Genomic DNA, 21,521 nt, shown 5'->3' on the forward strand with positions numbered 1-21,521 from the left:
GCCCAATCGAGAAGAACAAAGAACAAAAACAAAAAAAAGATAAACTACAAAACCTAGAGTCAGCCATAAAAGACTACCAGAATCCACTAGATTCCCAAATCAACCTAAAAGAACTACAAGACAAAATAAAAACACTTAAAACAAAGAAGGCCTGTGGGGCAGACGGAATTCTAAATGAAATTTCACAGACCTCAAATTCCAACTGGCCATATTAAAACTCCTAAATATCGTGCTCAGCTCTGGGATTTTCCCCAGCACATGGAATCAAGGGCTGATAACGCCACTCCACAAAAGTGGAGACAAATATGACCCAAATAACTACCGCAGGATTTGTGTAAACAGCAACCTCGGAAAGATCCTCTGCATGATCCTCAACCAAAGAATTCTAAATTTCCTCACAGAAAGCAATGTCCTGAGCAAATCACAAATTGGCTTTCTACCAAAATATCGCACAACAGACCACATTTACACTCTCAACACCCTAATTGACAACCAAATAAACAAAAACAAAAGCAAATTATTCTCCTGCTTTGTCGACTTCAAAAAAGCATTCGATTCAATTTGGCATGAGGGTCTGATGTACAAACTGTTGGAAAGTGGCATTGGGGGGAAAACCTATGACATCATAAAATCAATGTACACTAACAACAAATGCGCAGTCAAAATAGGCGAAAAGCACACAGACTTTTTCCCCCAAAGCCGTGGAGTTAGACAGGGATGCAGCCTGAGTCCAACACTCTTCAACATATATATAAACGAATTAGCAAAAACGTTAGAACAGTCTACAGCTCCAGGCATCCCCCTGGCAAACACAGAAATCAAATGCTTACTTTACGCAGATGACCTGCTGCTGCTGTCCCCAACCAAGGAAGGACTACAGCAGCAACTTGATCTCCTACACAAATTCTCCCAGACATGGGCCCTGACAGTGAACCTAACCAAGACTAAAATCATGATATTTCAAAAAAGGCCCAGCCGCCAAAACCACCAATTTTTCCTAAATACAATCCCACTAGAACAAACAAAAAACTATACCTACCTTGGCCTAAACATCAGCAGCACAGGGAACTACAACCAAGCTGTAAAGGACCTGAGAGACAAGGCAAGAAGGGCATTCTATGCCATCAAAAGAAACATCAAAATAGACATCCCAATTAAAACCTGGCTTAAAATACTGGACTCCGTGATAGAACCAATTTCCCTCTATGGTTGCGAGATCTGGGGACCATTAGCAAACCATGACCTTGAAAAATGGGATAAACACCAAACCGAGACCCTACACACAGAATTCTGCAAATCCATTCTCCGTACCCAGCGAAAAACACCAAATAATGCATGCAGGGCAGAATTAGGACGATACCCACTCATAATCAAAATAAAAAAGAGAGCACTTAAGTTCTACAACCACCTAAAAGAAAGTGACCTAGATGCACTCCATAACAAGGCACTCACACACAGTGAAACTCTAGAGAGATGCCCCCTCAGCCAGCTGGCCCTGGAACTCCGGGCACAAACACAAACAGAGCCACGAGATAGAAAACCCATCGGACTAAACCAAATTATAAAACAGCAAAAGGAAAACTACCTGACACATTGGAAAGAAGCAACACAAAAGCAGAGTAAACTAGAATGCTATCTGGCCCTAAACAGAGAATACACAGTGGCAGAATACCTGAGCACCGTGACCGACCCAAAACAAAGAAAAATCTTAACTAGGTACAGACTCAGTGAGCACAGTCTCGCGATCGAGAAAGGCCGTCATAGGCAGACCTGTATCCCGAGAGAAGACAGACTATGCACCCACTGCACACTAAATGAAGTGGAAACCGAGCTACACTTCCTAACCATCTGTCCATTGTACCAAGACATCAGAGACACATACTTCCCACAGATTACAACCACACACGGAGATTTTGAAAACATGACCAATGACAAAAAACTCCCATATCTGCTGGGCGAAGTACAACAATGTGCAAACACAGCAGGAAGATTTGTGGGCTGCTGTGATAGGAGAAGGATATCAAATGGAACCCAACCACCCTAAAGACTAATCATTGTGTATATTCCTGCACTATACCTGCATCGAGTGATCTTGGTAGGCTACATAGAAGTTGATCTATTGAAGATCCTGACCTTCAATATACATCATTTTTGTTTTGATTGTATTGCTGTATTGTTGTATTGTTGTATTGTTCGTTCTGCTTTGGCAATGTAAACGTATGTTTTCTCATGCCAATAAAAGCCCTTTAAATTGAAAATTGAAATTGCATCAGCTATACAACAATCTGTCAGGTGTGAGTGAAGCCTTAAACAAATAATAGTGTATTCTTGTTTGTTTGTGTCGTCCTCCAGGAGAAGCCTGCTAAGGGGCGTCTGTTCCACAGCCTGCAGAAGAACCTGGAGTTGGAGATGCAGGAGCGCTGCGAGCATCCCTGGAGAGACCTGTTCCTGTGGGCGGTGCTGCAGAACCGCCAGCAGATGGCTAACTACTTCTGGGCCATGGTCGGTACTTCAATCTCTCGCTGACTCACTTCATCTTATTTTGCAGCTGTTAGGGTACCCTGTGGTTCGCTATAGTTCATCACAACTATCTCCAGCTTAGATAATTGCTTGAGTAATTGTCAGAATTTCCATGTTAACCCATTTTGACCTGAGATCAGATTTTAAAAAAAAAGTCTTCTACATCCTGACAGTTTTCTGAAAAAGCTATGTTTCTATGTCAGTGGTTCTTCGATAAATAAATAAAAAGCAGACCTACAAGCTCATAGCGCGCCACTCGGTGGCACTGCTATTTTTCAATAGCTAAAGCATAACATAATGCTAACACCAAAAGGGGTTCCCGCCAAAAATGGATTAAAGGACGAGACAAAAACGGTACCATATTGTCTTAGTGAGGACCAATTATACGAAACCCAGACTTTTTTTATTTCCAGGGAGAAAAAAAAAAAGCCTGGGAACCGAGTCCACTTCAATACGGCATGGAGTAGCGCAAACGTCGATCACTCTCTGCTGATTTCTGATCGTCTGCACCTTTGTTAAATTGACGCACACCCGTACACACACACACACACACACACACACACACACACACACACACACACACACACACACACACACACACACACACACTCCTCTCTCTCTCTCTGTCGCTCTAATCAATTAGTTTCATGTCGTGCAGCTGCATCTAGATTCTCCCGGCGGATCCTGCTGGGAGCTGCCTATGCCATAGAAAGCATAGGTGGGCCCCAGGCTAATTATATGAAGATGGGTTGTAAATAGTTTTAGTTGTCTTTTAGGCCACAATTACACCAATACAACAATGTTGCATGCAAGATGTAAGCACGTTGTAAGGGTCATGGCCGCCCCAATGCATTTCCAATGGAAGTCACATGGTTTGATAATTTTTTGTTTGATGCGGGGGAGCGGGGCACAACACAGCCATCAAACAAAAATGTTGTATCAAACCATGTGACTTCCATTGGAAATGCATCGGGGCGGCCATGACACTTACATCTTGAATGCAACATTGTTGTATAGGTGCAATAGAGGCCTAAGGCCTCACTCACACCTTTCGATCTAGCATACAACATTGATGCATGCTAGATGCATGCTAGATGTAAACAAAGGGTATAAGTGTCAATGCATTTCCAATGGAAGTCACATGGTTTGACACAACATTTTTGTTGTACGGCTTTCGGCTGTGTTTCGACTGCCCCCCTCCCCCTCATACAACAAAAAAACAATATGTTCCTCAAGTGACACTGTAGTGCGGTGGACAATAAGTTGAGCTTCACATGAACGGGACTTTTACTGAACAGCGCTGTGGCAGCTGGTGGCATTATGGAAATGTCATTATGGAATTCAGCCCAGTGTGTGTGTGATATTTATCAACATCATGCGCTACGGCAAGATGTTATCTGCAAGAACTGACTAGTTTCTATAGTGGTTCTCAAACTTTTGAACATATAAACATATGTTTATTGATTTTCTTTACAGTACAATAAGTAATTTCAAAACAATTATTTACATATATTCCCCCCCCCCCCCCCCCCCCACATCCCCATGGCAGCACAAATACATGCAAAATCTTATCAGGAAATGTTTCGACAACAGTAAATACAGAACAACCAGTACTGTAAATTAACCTTTTCATCCAAGGTATACCCTTGAATGACATTGTTACTTTATAGAACCTTACATTTAGGTCATATTATGAAGAAGACCTACTAGGTCGAAACGTTGGATTCTTGTCAATAAATATACAGCATCGTGGCTACGAGTGTGCAGCCTTTTTCCTCATTTTTACTTATTTACTGCCTTAGGCCAGCACCTCACCATTGATTGATTGATTGATAATTTTATTAGACAATTAGATGCAAACAGTACAGGGTAAGTCAAGCACAGCGTTGCTCCAAAGGGACAGCACCGAAGAAAGACCTTGCGGTCTTGTTTCCATTCGGGTCCCATGCATTCATTCACAATGACAACAAACAATACGTTTCTCAAACACACTAAATCTATATGTACAGGTTGGAATAGAAATACATTAATAAAACATAAAAAAGGGGGGGGGGGGAGAGAGCCAATCACCTTCTCTCCCTTTGACCTGATGACAGTGAACGGTGAGTTTTCAGACCCTTTTTAAAGGAAACCAGTGATATGCTTGTTTTGAGGGAAGGGGGCAGGGCATTCCACACTTGAGTGGCAGTGCTGTGAAATGTGAATTTACCCATATTTGTTCTGAAAATGGGTGGCACCAGATCATTATTTACACTCCCTCTAGTATTATGGCTGTGGGAGTTGCTCACCTTTTTGAGGTAATCAGTCAAGTAAATGGGCACTGTGGGTATGGACGGCAGAGCTGCATTTACAATCTTGAATGCTAGTCCCATTTTCAGTTGTTTAACTCTGTCCTCAACACTGAGCCAACCTATGCTATCAAATTGTGTTGCACAGAGGTGGGTCATGGGTCCTAATCAGGGGGGCAGTCAGACAGATATTTTGTGAAGCCTGAAACTCCTGAAAGTTCATATAATGTCCTGTTGTGGCGCTGTCACTGGACCCAAAAAAACCCATAGCCCCATAGAAGTCCATGTATTTGGGCCCAACTTCACCTAGACTGTATTACCTTAATAAACATGGTCATGAATACTTTCTGCTTCCAGTCACTAGTTTAATGTCTCATTTCTAATGTCATAATATTATTTTTGGAAAATTATGGTCCCATTTATAAAATAAATGACCATAAAGTCGCGTATGTTCTGAGGGGCGTGGCTACCGTTACAGTCTATTATCGGGAGTCCCCACCCACTCGAGTCAAAATAAAAACCAACGGAGAAGAAGGGGGGAAGTCCCGCCTCGTTGTCTGGGCAGCCAATGGCCAGCTGGGCCCAAACGGAGCCAGCCAATGGCCAGCTGGGCCCAAACGGATCTAGAAAGATGGCGACTTACAGTGCAGGAATAAGAGGCTTCATTTTACGTCCATGTTAGACCCGGGGAACGCTTTGTCCATATTTCTTACAGTCTATGGTCCTAATCCTAGTAAAAGTCTGATTAGTTTGTTTTGAGAGGTCTGGAGCTTATTTATTTGTGACATTGAGATGTTGGAATACCAGGAGGTGCATGCATAGTCAAATAAGGGCTGAATGAGAGCTCCAGCTAGTGTCCTTTTCTTGTCTTTCTTGTCCTTGTCTTGTTAACAAATGAGGAGATTCTGCCCAAGAATCTTGTTCTTTGATTTACTTTTTTGATCGCTCTTGTTGCCATGCCTTCACCCGTCAGTTTATTGTCCAGGATACAGCCCAGATATGTAACCTCTTCTTTGTTAGCTATTACTGTGTCATCAATACTGACCTTAAAATCCGTTACCCTATTAAGGGAATGGTTGGACCCAAAAAGGATGGAATCTGTTTTACCTAAATGCAATGAGAGTTTGTTATCTGTAAGCCAAGTTTGGATATTGGTGAGTTCTGAGCTGAGTGCCTCCTCAACCTGTGTTTTGTGTTCTCCCGATATCAGGAGTGCTGAGTCGTCTGCAAACAGGAACAATTTACAATTACAGGCAGCACTTATGTCGTTAATATATAATAGAAATAATAGCGGCCCTAGTATGCTTCCTTGGGGCACCCCACAGTTCACTGAGAGGGGGGAGGACAAGGTTCCATTTATGTCCACCATTTGTTCTCTTCCCTCAAGGTAGGATTTCATCCAGCGTACTGATGTACTAGTAAATCCTATCGCCTCCAGTTTGTCAAGTAGGATTGAGTGGTTAACAGTGTCAAACGCTTTTTGGAGGTCCAGCATGACCATGCCCGAATCTACCTCACGCTTGATGTAGTCGTGCAGGTACAATAGGCAGGTGTCAGTGGATTGGGATGTTCTGAATCCAGACTGGAACTCGAACAGCAGGTTGCGTTCGTTTAGGTAGCTGTTGATCTGTTCATAAATTAATCTCTCTATTACTTTAGATGTAGAACTCAGGATGGATACAGGGCGGTAGTTCCCAGTATCTAATTTGCTTCCCTTTTTAAATAGGGGGATTACTCGTGCCATCTTTAGTTCCTTTGGGACATGGCTGATGGATAAATTTGTTATGTGGGCTATAATTGGAGCTATGGAGACAGCAGCGTCTCTAAGAAATCTGCTGGGGATATTATCATACCCAGTAGCCTTGTTTGGCTGAAGGGCCATGAGTTTTTTCAACACCTCTTCGTTACCTACTGGTTGTATTGAAAAGGAGTCTTGTTGGGCCCCTAATTTTAAATAGTGGGTTTTGATGTGTTCAGCACCGTACAGGCCTGAATGCGGGGGGAGTTTATCAACCAACTGGGTGGCAATGTTAGTGAAGAAATTATTAAAACTGTTTGCTATAATTTGTTTGTCTGTGATAATGGAGCCGTTTGAAATAATGGAGAAGTTTGAGGATTTGGTTTAAAAGTGTATTGATATCTGCCAACCAGCGCTGTACGTGTAAACCAAAATTACGCTCAAAGTGACGGTACACATATAGAGATAGAGATAGAGATGTACTTTATTAGTCTCCCGAGGAAGAAATTTGTCTTAGACAAAGGGCCCGCATGCAAGCGTAGCCCTAGCCCTAGCCTGTCGCCACAGTGCAGCGCCAAATACATCTTTCTTGCATCATAGAAAAAAAGAAAGAAAAAGAGGAAGAAGAAGGATAGGGGGGGTGGAGGGGGGGGTAAGAAGACATCACATCACATTTCAAGTAAGATGATGTGATCTGGTTAGAGTTAACAGTTTCTTTAAAGATGAGAGTGCCACCATTTTTTTCCACCCTAAAACATGATCATCAGGTATTACAAAGGGGGAATAACTTTTTCCAAAAAGTGTACAGTATTTGTTAAAATCATGGACACGCCCACCAGTTCATTAAGTATGCCTGGTTTGCCTGGTGGGTGGTGATGGGCGGTGATCCACCTGAACTGAAGCCGCACCCACAGCTGTAGTTGTATGATAAAGAGGGAGGGGTTAGGGGAGGGGCTGATAGTGTGATGTCACTATATTACTGTTTATTTCATTGGCCCGTTTGACTGTCAAGGCTTCAGCCTCCAGGAAGAAACCCTAAATACAAAGTTAATACACCATTGCACATAAAAACAACTCCAGGGTGTCTAATGAAGTACTGTCACCTCATAGACACATGAAAAATACAAAAATGTGGCACTCCATCTTTAATATTATTTTATTGGTAAAAAAGGTCAATAGCCTTCCGTCTGTTAGAAATGTACTGTAAACTGGTTCTGTTCAGAATGTATTGTCTCCCGTCTTTCCACAAAATAAGCATTATGTTATAATTTAGCTATTGAAAAATGAACTTGTGGGTCTGCTATTTTTTTTTAATCGTGAAAATGTGGCTCAAATCTTTGAATGTATATATTCTTTCAGAGCGAATTTTTATAACTCAAATCTTTGCTTCTGGGGGGATGGTCCCTGGAACAACATAAATTGATACATTCCAAATGGATGTATCCTTTGTGCACCCCTGGACTTGTGTCTAGGGTACTTGTGTCTAGGGTACTATTGTGTAGTGTACTATCATTTCCATTGTCCATTCAGTAAAAAAAAAAGAAAAAGAAAAAAGTTTATTTTATTTTTATTTTTTTCGGGGGACCCGACTAAATCTACAGTTGATTTAGTTGAACAAAATGTATTTTGGCTGGCCTTGATGCCGTCATAATGACTGTTCTTTTCACCGATCTGCAAGCTTTTCACCGATCTACAAGCTTTTCACCGTTCTGCAAGCTCATATCCGATCTACAAGCTGTGAGCCTGTAGATCGGCTATTTTCATCATGCAACTAATTGTAAACTGACTTATAGTGGATCTCTTGTCCACTAGTCCCTTCCTAACATTTTAGTCTAGTTTTTATTTGTTGATGGAATTGACAGTATATTTTGTCTTATAGTTTTAGTCATCATAGCTTAGTTTTCATTTAGTTTCTATTAAGTTTTCGTCAGTGAAAAAAGGAAAATTTTTCGTTCTTAGTTTTAGTCGACGAAATCAACACTGGTTTGAGGGGACCTGCGGCTGTGGCTGCAGCTCCGGTGGGCTGTAAGATCTGTTATGTTTGAACTGCAGGGCCCTGAGGCTGTAGCTGCCGCTCTGGTGGGCTGTAAGATCCTAAAAGAGATGGCGCGCCTGGAGTCTGAGGCCGAGTCGGCGCGCAGCATGAAGGAGGCCAAGTATGAGCAGTTTGCTCTCGGTGAGTCAACAGAACAATAATATTAGACATGTTGTGTATAAAGATCAGAGTAAACAACATGAGGGAGAGGGACGCCCCGGCCTTAACCCATTTTGACCTGAGATCAGATTCTAAAAATGTCTTCCTACATCCTGACAGTTTTCTGAAAAAGCTATGTTTCTTCGTTCTTCGATTTTTCAAAAATAGCAGACCTACAAGCTCGTGGGTCTGCGCTCACGGAGCAGCGCATTCCTCACCAACCTTAATCCAGTCGTTTTAACGGACCCCTCACCAACCTTAATCCAGTAGTTTTAACGGACCCCTCACCAACCTTAATCCAGTCATTTTAACGGACCCCTCACCAACCTCAATCCGGTCGTTTTAACGGACCCCTCACCAACCTTAATCCGGTGTGTTTTAACGGACCCCTCACCAACCTCAATCCGGTCGTTTTAACGGACCCCTCACCAACCTCAATCCGGTTGTTTTAACGGACCCCTCACCAACCTTAATCCCGTGGGTTTTAACGGACCCCTCACCAACCTTAATCCGGTCGTTTTAACGGACCCCTCACCAACCTTAATCCGGTCGTTTTAACGGACCCCTCACCAACATTAATCCTGTGGGTTTTAATGGACCCCTCACCAACCTTAATCCTGTGGGTTTTAATGGACCCCTCACCAACCTTAATCCGGTCATTTTAACGGACCCCTCACTAACCTTAATCCGGTCGTTTTAACGGACCCCTCACCAACCTTAATCCGGTGTGTTTTAACGGACCCCTTACCAACCTCAATCCGGTCGTTTTAATGGACCCCTCACCAACCTTAATCCGGTTGTTTTAACGGACCCCATACCAACCTCAATCCGGTCGTTTTAACGCACCCCTCAACAACCTCAATCCGGTCGTTTTAACGGAACCCTCACCAACCTTAATCCGGTGGCCTGTAAAACAAGCGCCCCCCTCGACTCCCAGGCTCCGCGTAAAAGGTCATCCCATGAGGACTCACCTCTTCAGAGTCCACCTCAGCCTGTACGTACAGTAGCACTTAATTTGTTGACCTGGATCCTATCACACTAAGACACAACACTTTTTATATTATACTGTTTATAGACTGACGATAGATTATTGGTTTACCTATGATCCGCGTCTCTGTCTGTCTGCGTGCGTGCGTGCGTGTGTGTGTGTCCGGTTGTAATGCACGTAACTCGAGAACCATTTGCCCCACCGACTTCACATTCGACACATGCGTTCCACCCACTCTCTAGTGGTAGGCTGGTGGCCAACGGGCAACGTACAGGTCTATAGTTATACTACAATGTAACTAAAATAATACTAAAACACTAAATCTAAATGTGCCGTCAAATTAAATCTCCACTGTTTATCTCCACATTTGAACTTCAGATCTGTTTGGAGAATGCTACTCCAACAGCGAGGACAGGGCGTACGCTCTGCTGGTGAGACGAACCTGCTGCTGGAGCAAATCCACCGTGCTCAACCTGGCAACCGAGGCCGACGCCAAGAGCTTCTTCGCCCACGATGGCGTCCAGGTACATTTAAACAACATGATGGAGTACTAAATATCATAACTATACTAAATCTACTGTTGATTTAGTCGAAGAAAATGTATTTTGACAGGCCTTGATGCCGTCGTAATGACGGTTTTTACACTTGTAGAAAATCTACAAGCTCACAAGTTCAGCGTTGTGAGCTTGTGGATCTGCTATTTTCAGCATTTAAATTAATTCGGTTCTTTTCCTTATTTCCCGAGCCGTTTTTACGGCACTTTTCAGCACCGTAAGGCAGCATGTCACAACGCTTTACGACCCGTGTTTACATTCTGCAGTGCAGCCCCGTGGTCGCTTCAAGTTTTAATGCTGCTGTTTGCATCTCGCAAAAATGTTGGCAGAAAGAGTGGCCAGACGTCCGGTTTCACGCCGGACAGTCCGGTTTTAGAACCACCTGTCCTCCTCCCAACTCAACCTCTGGCCGGACACATAATTGTCCGGTTTTGTGTGATATACAGTGCTTGTGTCATAACTGTCATTTACGTTGTCTCTGTATTAAAATCTCCGCAGAGCTGCTCAGCTCCGCAGCGAGCCAGCCACACTCCCTCTGTCTTAAAAAGAGAGAGGAGACGTTGCCATGTCCGCTTAATTATAAGCGACTTTGGCCTTGTTTTATAAAATAGCCTACTAAGCCTAGTCAGGCTTCTTTTGGGCTTGTTTTCATAGACATGGTTGCTTGTTTCTCTTCCAAAACCTGTCAACACTGCCAGTGGGATGGTCTGTTTGTTTTTTGTGGAATGTGTGTTCTCACAATCACTTTAGTATAGTTAATGCAGGGATAAATAAACCAAAAATGCAAAATGAAAAACTACATTTAATGAGCAATATGGCTCGACATCATAAAGAAAGGGAGGCTAAAGCACTGTGAACATAGGCTACTGGCTTCATTCTATGTCCCACACCGATGACCATAAGACTGTATAAAAAACCCCACAAGAAAGAGATTCAACATAAAACATATCTAAACATGAAATAAAATAAATTGATTATAAAAGGAATGACCTTTGTGGTACCCCATCATTTAAAAAGGTTAATTGAATTAGCAAATATATGTTCTCTGTGGACATACTGCTGGAGATGATGGTGGTGAAAATCAGGTGCGTGCAATAGTATAGTAATAATAATAATATCTGGAATTTTATAGCGCTTTTCTAAACACTGTGTGTGTCTGTTTGGGGGGGGGGGGGGGGGGGGGGGCTGGGGAGAGAGCCCCGCAAAAGTGTCCTCCTTTCTGAGGTCTTGCAGGTGGCCACCACAGCCCAATATGGGATTTCTTCGAATATGACTGTGTGGGAGATGCAAGCAAGTGCCTTGTGGATGAGGATGGGAAAATATGCGAAGTATGTCATGGTTGATTGTCCAACAGAGACTGAATATATATACTTTTAAATGGTATCTTTTGTTGAGTTTTTATTACACAATACTTGCTCTGATCTTTTTTAATCCTATACTTCGTTACAAATAAACCAAAGTACGAAAAAACTAAAACTAAACTAAAACTAAACTAAAACTAAACTAAAACTAAGCATTTTCACAAAATAAAAACTAAACTAAAACTAGCAAACCCGCTCTGAAAACTAACTAAAACTAACTGAATTAGAAAAAAATATGTCTAAACTAACTAAAACTAAACTATAATGAAAAAACCAAAACTATTATAACCTTGGCAGGCACGCACGCACGCACGCACGCACGCACGCACGCACGCACGCACGCACGCACGCACGCACGCACACACACACACACACACACACACACACACACACACACACACACACACACACACACACACACACACACACACATTCCAAGGCTTATGCCGCCCCCTTGTGGTATACATCCATATAGTATGTGGATGCTGCTCCACACAACTAGGCTATTTAAAGCATTGTGCTTTAGTTCATTCAGGGTCAAATGAGACTAAACCATAGAATAGAACATTCTACACAGTGTAACAAATTCGAACATTTTATAGGCTTGCTCAGGTAAACCCCGGCACCATGTGGTCCTTGAGAGGGTTCCAGGTGGTCCCCAGGTGGCGTTGATATAACCAAATTATAGATCTTTAGCTCTTAGTGTTTCATTTTACGTGTTAAATCGTTTTACGTGTTAAATCATCGTTTAAAACATCTGCATTACTTACGGTCATTTCACAAGAAGACTACCCAACTAGAGAATGTGGATAATTTTTTTGCCTGTTATCTCTCCTCCATGGTACGGTATACCACATCAATACAACATGGATTCACCGGCAACAAAATAGTCTAGTTTTGGGTCTCAGAGGCTAATCTCATCAATTATACCACAGGTCGTTTCTAGGAAGCAATCTGATTGGTTGAAACAGCCTTCTAGCCGTGGGTTAATCAAAACAAAGAATTCAGCTGCTCTGTTCTCCCAGAGCGCTAGCAAACTCGGTGGCTAGGCTAGCTAGTTTCTTGGGACATTTGTGGTCGTAGTGATTGTCATTAAAAATATATATTTTGTCAGCGATTGTCTTAGTTTTAAGGGTAACCCCATCTGAAAATAGGTTGTTCCAGGGACTCCCCCAGAAGCAAAGATTAGAGTTAAAAAACGTTCGCTCTAAAAGAATATTATATATTGCGCCACATTTTCAAGATTTTTAAAAAATAGCAGACCTACAAGCTCGTAGCGCTACGAGCTTGTAGGTCTGCTATTTTTCAATAGCTAAATTATAACATAATGCTTAAAACACCAAAAGGGGTTCTCGCCCCAAATGGGTTTTAAATAATGGACCGTGACATTATAAAGGGCTGAAAAACATACTGCAACAGGTGACCTAACGAACATGCTGTATATACTGTAGGCTCTCCTGACTAAGATCTGGTGGGGCGCCATGACCACTGACACAGCCATCTCCAGACTAGTGGTGTCCTTCTTCTGTCCGGCACTCATCTGGACCAACCTCATCAAGTTCAGGTGAGTTTTACACACTACAGCAGGGTTCCCCAATTCATTTTCATCAAGGGCCATATTTTGACTAGGGTCCCAGGCTGGGGGCCGAGTCGGCACGGTCGAGGTCTTGCCCTGAAAATTAATGTTCAGGGCAAGACCCCATTTGAAAAGGACCCCCAGTTTGACATGCAGAGGCTACTGACCCCCATTTATTGCCATTTATATCTAGTACCCCAAAAAAAGGGGAGAGAACGCAGCTCGTAAATTGCAATAACAACAATTAGAATAAATTACGTACTTTTTTTTTACGTTTTCTTTTTTTTTGTATGATTTCTTTTTTTACACAGTTTTGCTTGGCTTCCAAGCTGCTCATTGCATTCGCAATCAATCTACTGTATCGGTTCTCAACATGGGGGTCCAGGCAGGGACCCCCGGGTGTTTTTATAGGGGCTTCCAGGGGGTCCCCAGCTATATTACGCAAGGGATAATAATATTAATTGATTGACCCAAAAGTAACAACAAAACAAAGTATTTCCTTGCTTGCCGTAACAAAAGTATATTCCATAATTATTGCGATTGCGCTGGCCGTCCTTCCAGCGTGACACGTTGGCCTCGAGGGAAACAAGGAAGTGTTGATCAAGTATAGAATACATTTTCGGTTATTGCATCATCTATTTCTCGCTTCGAATGCTTTCAGAAACATTCTTGAGAGCAACGTTTAGTTGTAAATGTTTACATGGCTGTCATGTCGGATACAGCACAAACTTCACGCAAATCCATGCTCTGATGGGCTTTGATTAACGAGCTGATCGGTTCATTATGCATAAATAACACGCTGTTTGGTCCACGTTCAGAGTTATAATAACATGCTGTTTGGTCCACGTTCAGAGTTATAATAACACGCTGTTTGGTCCACGTTCAGAGTTATAATAACACGCTGTTTGGTCCACGTTCAGAGTTATAATAACACGCTGTTTGGTCCACGTTCAGAGTTATAATAACACGCTGTTTGGTCCACGTTCAGAGTTATAATAACACACTGTTTGGTCCACGTTCAGAGTTATAATAACAGTGAGGATCTTACTGTGTTATATTGGGATCCCAGAGATCATACTGAAAAAACTTCTTTTTAGAGAATCGTTTACAATGTTACAAGTAACAAGTAACATCCTAAAATGTTGATATATCCTCACAAGTACAGTAATACAAACGTGTGTGTGTGCGTGCGCGTGTGCGTGCGCGTGCGTGTGTGTGTGTCAGTGAGGAGGAGTTGGATAATCGTGCAGGAGGGGAGCAGTTTGCAGAGCTGGACAGCATGGACACGGAGAAGGCGTTGCTGCTCAGCGACGACGACCCACTGTGAGTTCAACACAGCATCGCTATTTTATTTATTGGTTTTTTCACAGCATTATTTAAATACTGGAGTTGAGAAATAATAAATGGTGGCATTAACAGCTTCTCTTAATAAACCCCACAAGTATAACGTACAAGAATAAATACATTGAATTTTCAACCCCCAAAGAAAAAGGACAACAGAAAACATTAAGACAAACAAACCTTAAATACAGGATCAATAAAAGTTGAAAAATAAAAGGCAGACAAAAACAGACAAAACAACAGTATACACAACATCCTACAAACAATTATAAGTACATGATACATCCATAATCCGCATTACATCATCACGGCAATCCAATCACAGTATACTTTTAAATCAAAAGTCCAGCAGACCTCACACATCCTCAAGCAGAGACGGATTCAATTTCTGAATGAATTGAAATAATTCAATGGACCCCATATCCTCCCAAACTTATCGGAAGAACCATTTAAGGAGAGTCTAATCTTCTCCAGTTTTACACAGTACAAGGTGTCCCTAATCCAGTGAATGTGAGAAGGGGAAGTGGGCGATTTCCAGTTGATCAAGATTAGTCTCCTAGCTAACAGAGTGACAAAAGACAAAACATCCATCTCTGGTTTAGAGAACGACAGTACCGAGGGGAAAACACCAAACAGGGCCCCCAAAGGTGTGGGCTCCACTCTTTGCCCGACTATCGCTGATAAGGAATTAAAGATATCTGTCCAATATTTGTGTAGAGAAGGGCAGAGCCAGAACGTATGGATGAGGTCTGCAGGAGCTTGCCGACATCTATCACACTAGACACATCATTATAAATTCTAGACAACCTGGCCTTGGTGTAGTAGACACGGTGTAGTGGTTTACATTGAATAAAGAGCATGCCTCGCACAAATAGAGGACCCATGTACCCGATGTCAGCATTGCTATTTTTGACATGTTATTATAGAACATACATGGGCAACTGGTGTCCCGGGGGCCACATGCGGCCCCCACCTTCACTTAATGTGGCCCCCATTATTGATTTGCAAAGATGACCCGCGTTAATTACTTCAGTCTAAATTAGTAGCTAAATGAGTAGAATTAAAATGGTATTTCCAGTTCAGAATGGAACTGGTTGGAATAACGTGTTCCTTCCACGCGCTACGTCCAACCAGGGAAACTCCCCCCTGTTAGGTGTAAAGGAGCAACTTGGACACTCAGGCATGAAGGAAGCATGAGTTCAAGTGCGTTGCTCTCCCCATGTCCCCCATATATGTGGACTAGGTTGGTGGAGGGTGTGTAGAGCCCAGGATCACATTAGAATTGACACAGGGGTGAAAATGGGTTACAAAATCGTGGGATAAAAAATAAAATTAAAAATGATATTTTCTTATGTCCAATGTATTTGTATTTAGTTCATAAAAATGTGTGTGTGTAACTTTTCAGGATTCCAACAGAAAATTCAGGATTTCAATTCAAATATTAGCAAAAATAGCTGATCTACAAGCTCAAAACGCATCGCAGTGCGACGCATTTTGGGCTTGTATATTGCTACGACAGTAATATGCAATGTGGCCCTCTGGAGTGTGGAAATATAGTGGCCCTCGCCATCGTCAAAGTTGCCCACCCCTGTATGTAGAAACAGAAAATTCCCCAAATTGTCAAACAATTGCATGTTATTTTCTAAAAAAATATCTGGCAATATTTCTATTGTGACAATTTATTTAATTTAATCCGCTTCAGTTTCCACCCATACCCTGTCCGTCGTTTTTTCTTGTTTCCTTATTGTTCTGCATGTTAAAAACTGTTAAAATCATGACAATATCGTACAATAAAGAACTAAATCAGACTTAAGCGCTTAACCCATTTTGGGCGGGAACCCCTTCTGGTGTTTTAAGCATTATGTTATACTTTAGCTATTGAAAAATAGCAGATCTAAAAGCTCACGCTACGAGCTTGTAGATCTGCTATTTTTGAAGAATCGTGAAAATGTGGCGCAAATCTTTTAATATATATTCTTTCAGAGTTTTTAACTCAAATCTTTGCTTCATGGTGGGGTCCTACATATTTTGAGATGGGGGTCGGCGGCCAATTACAGATAATTCTAGGGGTTCTTGACATGAAATAGTTTGAGAACCACTGACATAGAAACATGGGTTTTTCAGAAAACTCTTCAGGATTTAGAAGGCATTTGTAGAATCGTCCTCGGGCTGGTAACATGGCAACCTATAATTTGTGTAAATGCCACATATTATATGCTGTTGTTTGGCGAAAACCAATCTCCATATTCTATTTTGTTGTGTTTTGTAAATTAACGCCCCCTACTTGACATGCATGACTGCATCATCACACAAAATAACAAGCTGGAAACCGAGCTTGTATATCTGCTACTTTAGCCACATTTGAATTTGAATCTGAAAAGCATCAGTGCTGGAAGGGGGGTGCGGAGGGTGCTCCAGCACCCCCTGCTGGTGGAGAGGAGAATTTTTTGACATGTCTATCAGAGCGTGCTGAATGCAAAATGCACAGCGAGTGAGTTGACAGATAGACACAACATGACGAGACAGCAAAACGTATTGTAGTTTTACTTTCACCTGCACCAGGTTTAAAGAAATCTAACCCAAACAACAACACAATAAGAGTCACATACTGTTATTATGATTACCTCGGTTAACTAGGTCCTAAATAAGTCATTATTAGGCCAATTATACCCGAATAAGACCCGAAATCTTTCGCGCGGCCGAGCGCACCCCCTGGTATAAATACCTTCCAGCGCCCCTAAAGTAACAGTTTTTGGACATAATGAGGTTTCCAGCCGACAGGGACCATAGTTATTGTAATGAGATTGCACTGTGTATATTAGAATGAGAACGTGCTGATGAGGTCTACATTTTTTTAACTGCGTTTGACATTCTCATTACAATACGTTTCACAGCTGGCCACTTTGTGGCGGCAGGCGGCTTTCACTAATAAGCTGTGATTGAAGGCATCGTAAATTGAAGTCGACTATTGTAGTCATTATAAGCCATATAAGCCGTATAATCGCATTTAGACAGTTAGACTATAAACAGGGCTTAAATTTCAATTTCAGCCCTTGATGTCGTACACTTAATTCAACGGTGTCACTTTCACACTTCACTTTCAGAGTTCCTGCAGTGACTTTGCGGCACATTTCAGTCTAGTGTTTCCTCATTGGACGAACCCTGAACGCAACTCTCTACCACGATTCAAGTCACGCTCTAGTGGTGGATCAATATAAACAATGAAGGTCTAGTGCTACTATAAATGTGCCACGTCTCTGTGTGCGTGCGTGCGTGCGTGCGTGTGCGGTTGTAATGCACGTAACTCGTGAACCGTCTGCCCCACCGACTTCGAATTTGACACACTCGTTCCACACCCCCACAGGGAGTGCAGTGCCCGGCCTCGAGTCGGTCGGACCCACGGTTCTCCAGAACCACCGCAAAATGTAAGGCTCTGGTCATGGGCTCTGCCAGTGCATGGCCTAATCAGCCTAAATCCCCTCACCTGTGCAATTTCCAGCCTCTGCCTCAGCCAATTGATTGCCATGGCAACCCCACACCTGACAATTGATTAGCCTACTTAACCATTCCACTTTTCCCAGTCAGTCAGTTTGCCCTCTTCACACACAGGCAGGCAGATACAGAGATCTCCAAAGACAGACAGTTAAAATGGGTGTGTCGTGTATTTTCACACCACCTAAACTAGAGAAGACTGGAGTTCTCTAACACAAACGGCAGACTGTAGAAGAGTTAAACCAGCTAGCATCAAAGCATCAGACAATCGGATGAAGAAGCAGGCAGAGAGAGGTGAACTGAAGTGTTGTTGACCATTTATTGCATCCGAGACCAAGACGGAGAGCTTCGCCTTAGACACACGCCTTCCACCCCGCAGGTTCCCGGTATCGAGTCGGGCGGACCCACGGTTATCCAGAACCACCACAAAAGGCTCTGCTCAGGCTCTGCCAGTGGGTCTAATGAGGGACACAGACGGATAGTTGTTATGGGTGCTATGACAAGTTGACAACGGGTATTATTAGGTTCCCAAGTTGCATCGTTCCCAAGTAGGCCGGTGGCCGATGCGACGGGCACGTACAAGTCTAGTGAATTAAAATTACAGCTTTACAAAGCAATGAGGTAAAGGACAAAGACAAGATTATCTCAGTCAATCTCAATCTAGCACAGTAAGGACAGATGGAACAAACTCCCTATTAGGATCAATGCCGGCCCCACCCTATAGGTACTTGCTTAAAGGGACACTTCACCCTTTTAGCAAAAAAATATATATCAATGACCTTTATAAGATATAGAACACTTTCCTGGCGTTATTTTTTGTGTAATCTCTGGTTTTAGATATTTTAGATTATCCGATCTGCACTGACGTCAGAGCAAACGTTCCGTATTCTTTCCGGACTACATTTGTCTCTTCACACTGCAGCTAGACCGGCCCCCAAGACACACTCGTCACGGACACTGTTCCACCTACCTACGTTGACTACACCCCCACATGCGCATTTGTTATTGTGTTTGTATCATGTCGCAGCACCAGAGAGAGTATACAGAGAAAACAACTGCTTTAAACGCTTGGTCCAGAACCGTGTGGATGGAATATTGTCTGGCACGAGTAAGTAGGCCTATATTGCTACAAATGTAGTATTGTATAGCTGTTGTCAACTTCTTACGTTGTCTTTTGTGTATGCTAAACCAAGCTAACCGTGGTTCTTATCCGAGTGCATTGGTTTGTAGCCCCGCTTGGAACCCTACGTAAAGTTTCTGACAGTTGGATGACAATGTCAGAAACTTTATGTAGGTTGCGAGCGGGGCTTAATGGTTTGTTGCCTAGGATTTAGACTCTCGTAGATATCGATTATGACATGTCAGAATCGACAAATACATCTACGACAGAATAAATCTCAGGCTTTGTAACAATTATGATTGTTAGTTGGCTACGTGTTTCCGCACGCATGTTAGACACCAGGGCAGCAGAGTGAACGTGCTCGAGTGACAGAACCAGACTGTAAACATGCTATGTTATATGTTATGTGAATAAAGTGTAAGCAGCTTGAGTAATGCTTTAATCGTCCGTTCTTGAAGTAAGAGAGGCAAGAATGAAACAGGCTTGTTTGTTCTAGAGACTTGATATGCTATCTTGTAATTGTAGCGTCCGAATTGATATTCAACCCAGTGTAAGTGTTCGTTGTACATGTCAAATATTAGGCTACTTTAGGTAGCGGTGTGTATATTACTGTAACTGAAGAGTCAATTCTACTCCACTGCTGTCTTATTAGTGGAATATCAGAAATATCCCGGTCTATATGTACTATATTAGCTATAGTTTACCGAACTATAATCACGTCTGTTTTATACTTTTATTGTCAATTATATCTTTCAGTCAAAATCGCTTGGTTGGGTTGCCTACAGACACTTTCTCGAGTGGGTTCTGAGAACTTCTGACTGCAAGGAGATTTGGTGCTGGAAACCGTCTTCGGATTCGAGGAAGTCTTTGCAGCTATAACATCCCAGCTGCAATAATATATTTTTCTTTTATTTCTGTAAATAAAACTGAGCTTCACATTTTGGTTTCAATTCATTGAAGGTATGCATAGGCTATAATAAGTAGGCCTACTGTACATTTATTACTTTACCAGTAATTCAACTGTTTCAGTTTGACATTTGCTAGCATTCAGCATGGCACTGACTGTGTTATGTGAAGGGTTACCTTCATTAGAAATGGTCTGATAATAGTCTCATTTGGCCCAGGATTCATTTGACCATGTCTGATACCAGTGTAAAAATATTAGTCCATGTTATCAGTGAAAACATGTGAAGAGTAAAAATCTGTCCAGCTATATACTGTATGCTGTATTGAATGCTTACAAAGCTTCTAGCTGGAGTTCAATATTTATCACTAATATCAATTTCATGGGTTGACAAATAACATTGGTTGCATCTTACAATGGAAAAGGACACAGTAATGCAGTACGTTTTTTTCTTTTTACTTCCACATTTCCACAAGAATGTGGAAAATGCACTAAAAGCCAGTGCATTAGAATGACAGTATGCAAAAATCTCCATTAATTTCCATTTCAATTGGCACACCTAGACGTAAACAATAGTAACATTCTATAGATGCTTTTGGTTCCTCAAATTGTAATGTGTAAGCAAATATAAAGCGTGTATGCCACAATGTTCTACCAAATCAGTGTATAACAGTGATGATAGCCACTTTCTTTGTATAAAATATCTGGTTTATTTATTGTCAGTTTGTAAGTTTAGAGGAGAACAATAGGTGAAATGATTTGCAGTTACAAAATGTATTATACAGGAAGGAAGATAGAAGTGATAAAGCTTGATTGCAGGTGGATCTCAGGCATTCCCCTGACATCCGGCTATGACCTCCATACAGTATGTCTGTCAAGGAAGGAGCTGTCATCACCCGTCATCGGCCTCCACATTCACTGGTCTGAATGAAAAACAGAAAAACAACTTGTTAGCAATGTCTTTCATATGAAACTAGGATTGTATTCAAATAAAATAATATTCTATGTATACTGCAACATTTGCACATTTTTCATTACATATTTTCTATGCAGCTATAAATGTATGACTCCTATATATTCAAGTGTTTTAAAAATTTATTTATTTATTTCAGCAAGGCTAACTTACAGATTGACTAACTTTTTGATTATTGATAATGGACCCATCCGTGGAACTGCAGGGGGTCCCATGGATGCACTAGGCTACTGTACTGTAAATTGGTGCCATTTAATTTACTTTGTTTGCATAATACGTTGCACTGTTGTTTGCATAACTCTTTGCAATAGTCAGATTTAGAATTGTTTATTTCTTTCAGATACTTTTTCTACATGTATATAACCATATAAGCTGAGTAGATAGTATAGAACCCAGGCCATTTCCACCGTTGGAAAGGAAAGCGCCTCAGATAGAGTAGCCTATAAGTAAAAAAAGGTTTTTACCAAAAACA

General features: G+C 41.9%; 1 protein-coding gene across 1 annotated transcript in view; it reads left to right on the plus strand.

Annotated features, from left to right (window-relative positions):
- The window catches only part of trpm5 (transient receptor potential cation channel, subfamily M, member 5), a 94,589-nt gene that overhangs the window by 36,389 nt on the left and 36,679 nt on the right, over positions 1–21,521 (plus strand). Inside the window, exons 12-16 of the mRNA XM_083759894.1 lie at positions 2,359–2,502; positions 8,599–8,722; positions 10,107–10,252; positions 13,095–13,207; positions 14,444–14,542. Of these exons, the coding sequence (XP_083616020.1) occupies positions 2,359–2,502; positions 8,599–8,722; positions 10,107–10,252; positions 13,095–13,207; positions 14,444–14,542 (626 nt within the window). The remainder of the gene's footprint in view (positions 1–2,358; positions 2,503–8,598; positions 8,723–10,106; positions 10,253–13,094; positions 13,208–14,443; positions 14,543–21,521) is intronic.

This window comes from Protomyctophum parallelum (genome assembly GCF_964188405.1).
Source record: "Protomyctophum parallelum genome assembly, chromosome: 2".
Lineage (NCBI taxonomy): Eukaryota > Metazoa > Chordata > Actinopteri > Myctophiformes > Myctophidae > Protomyctophum > Protomyctophum parallelum.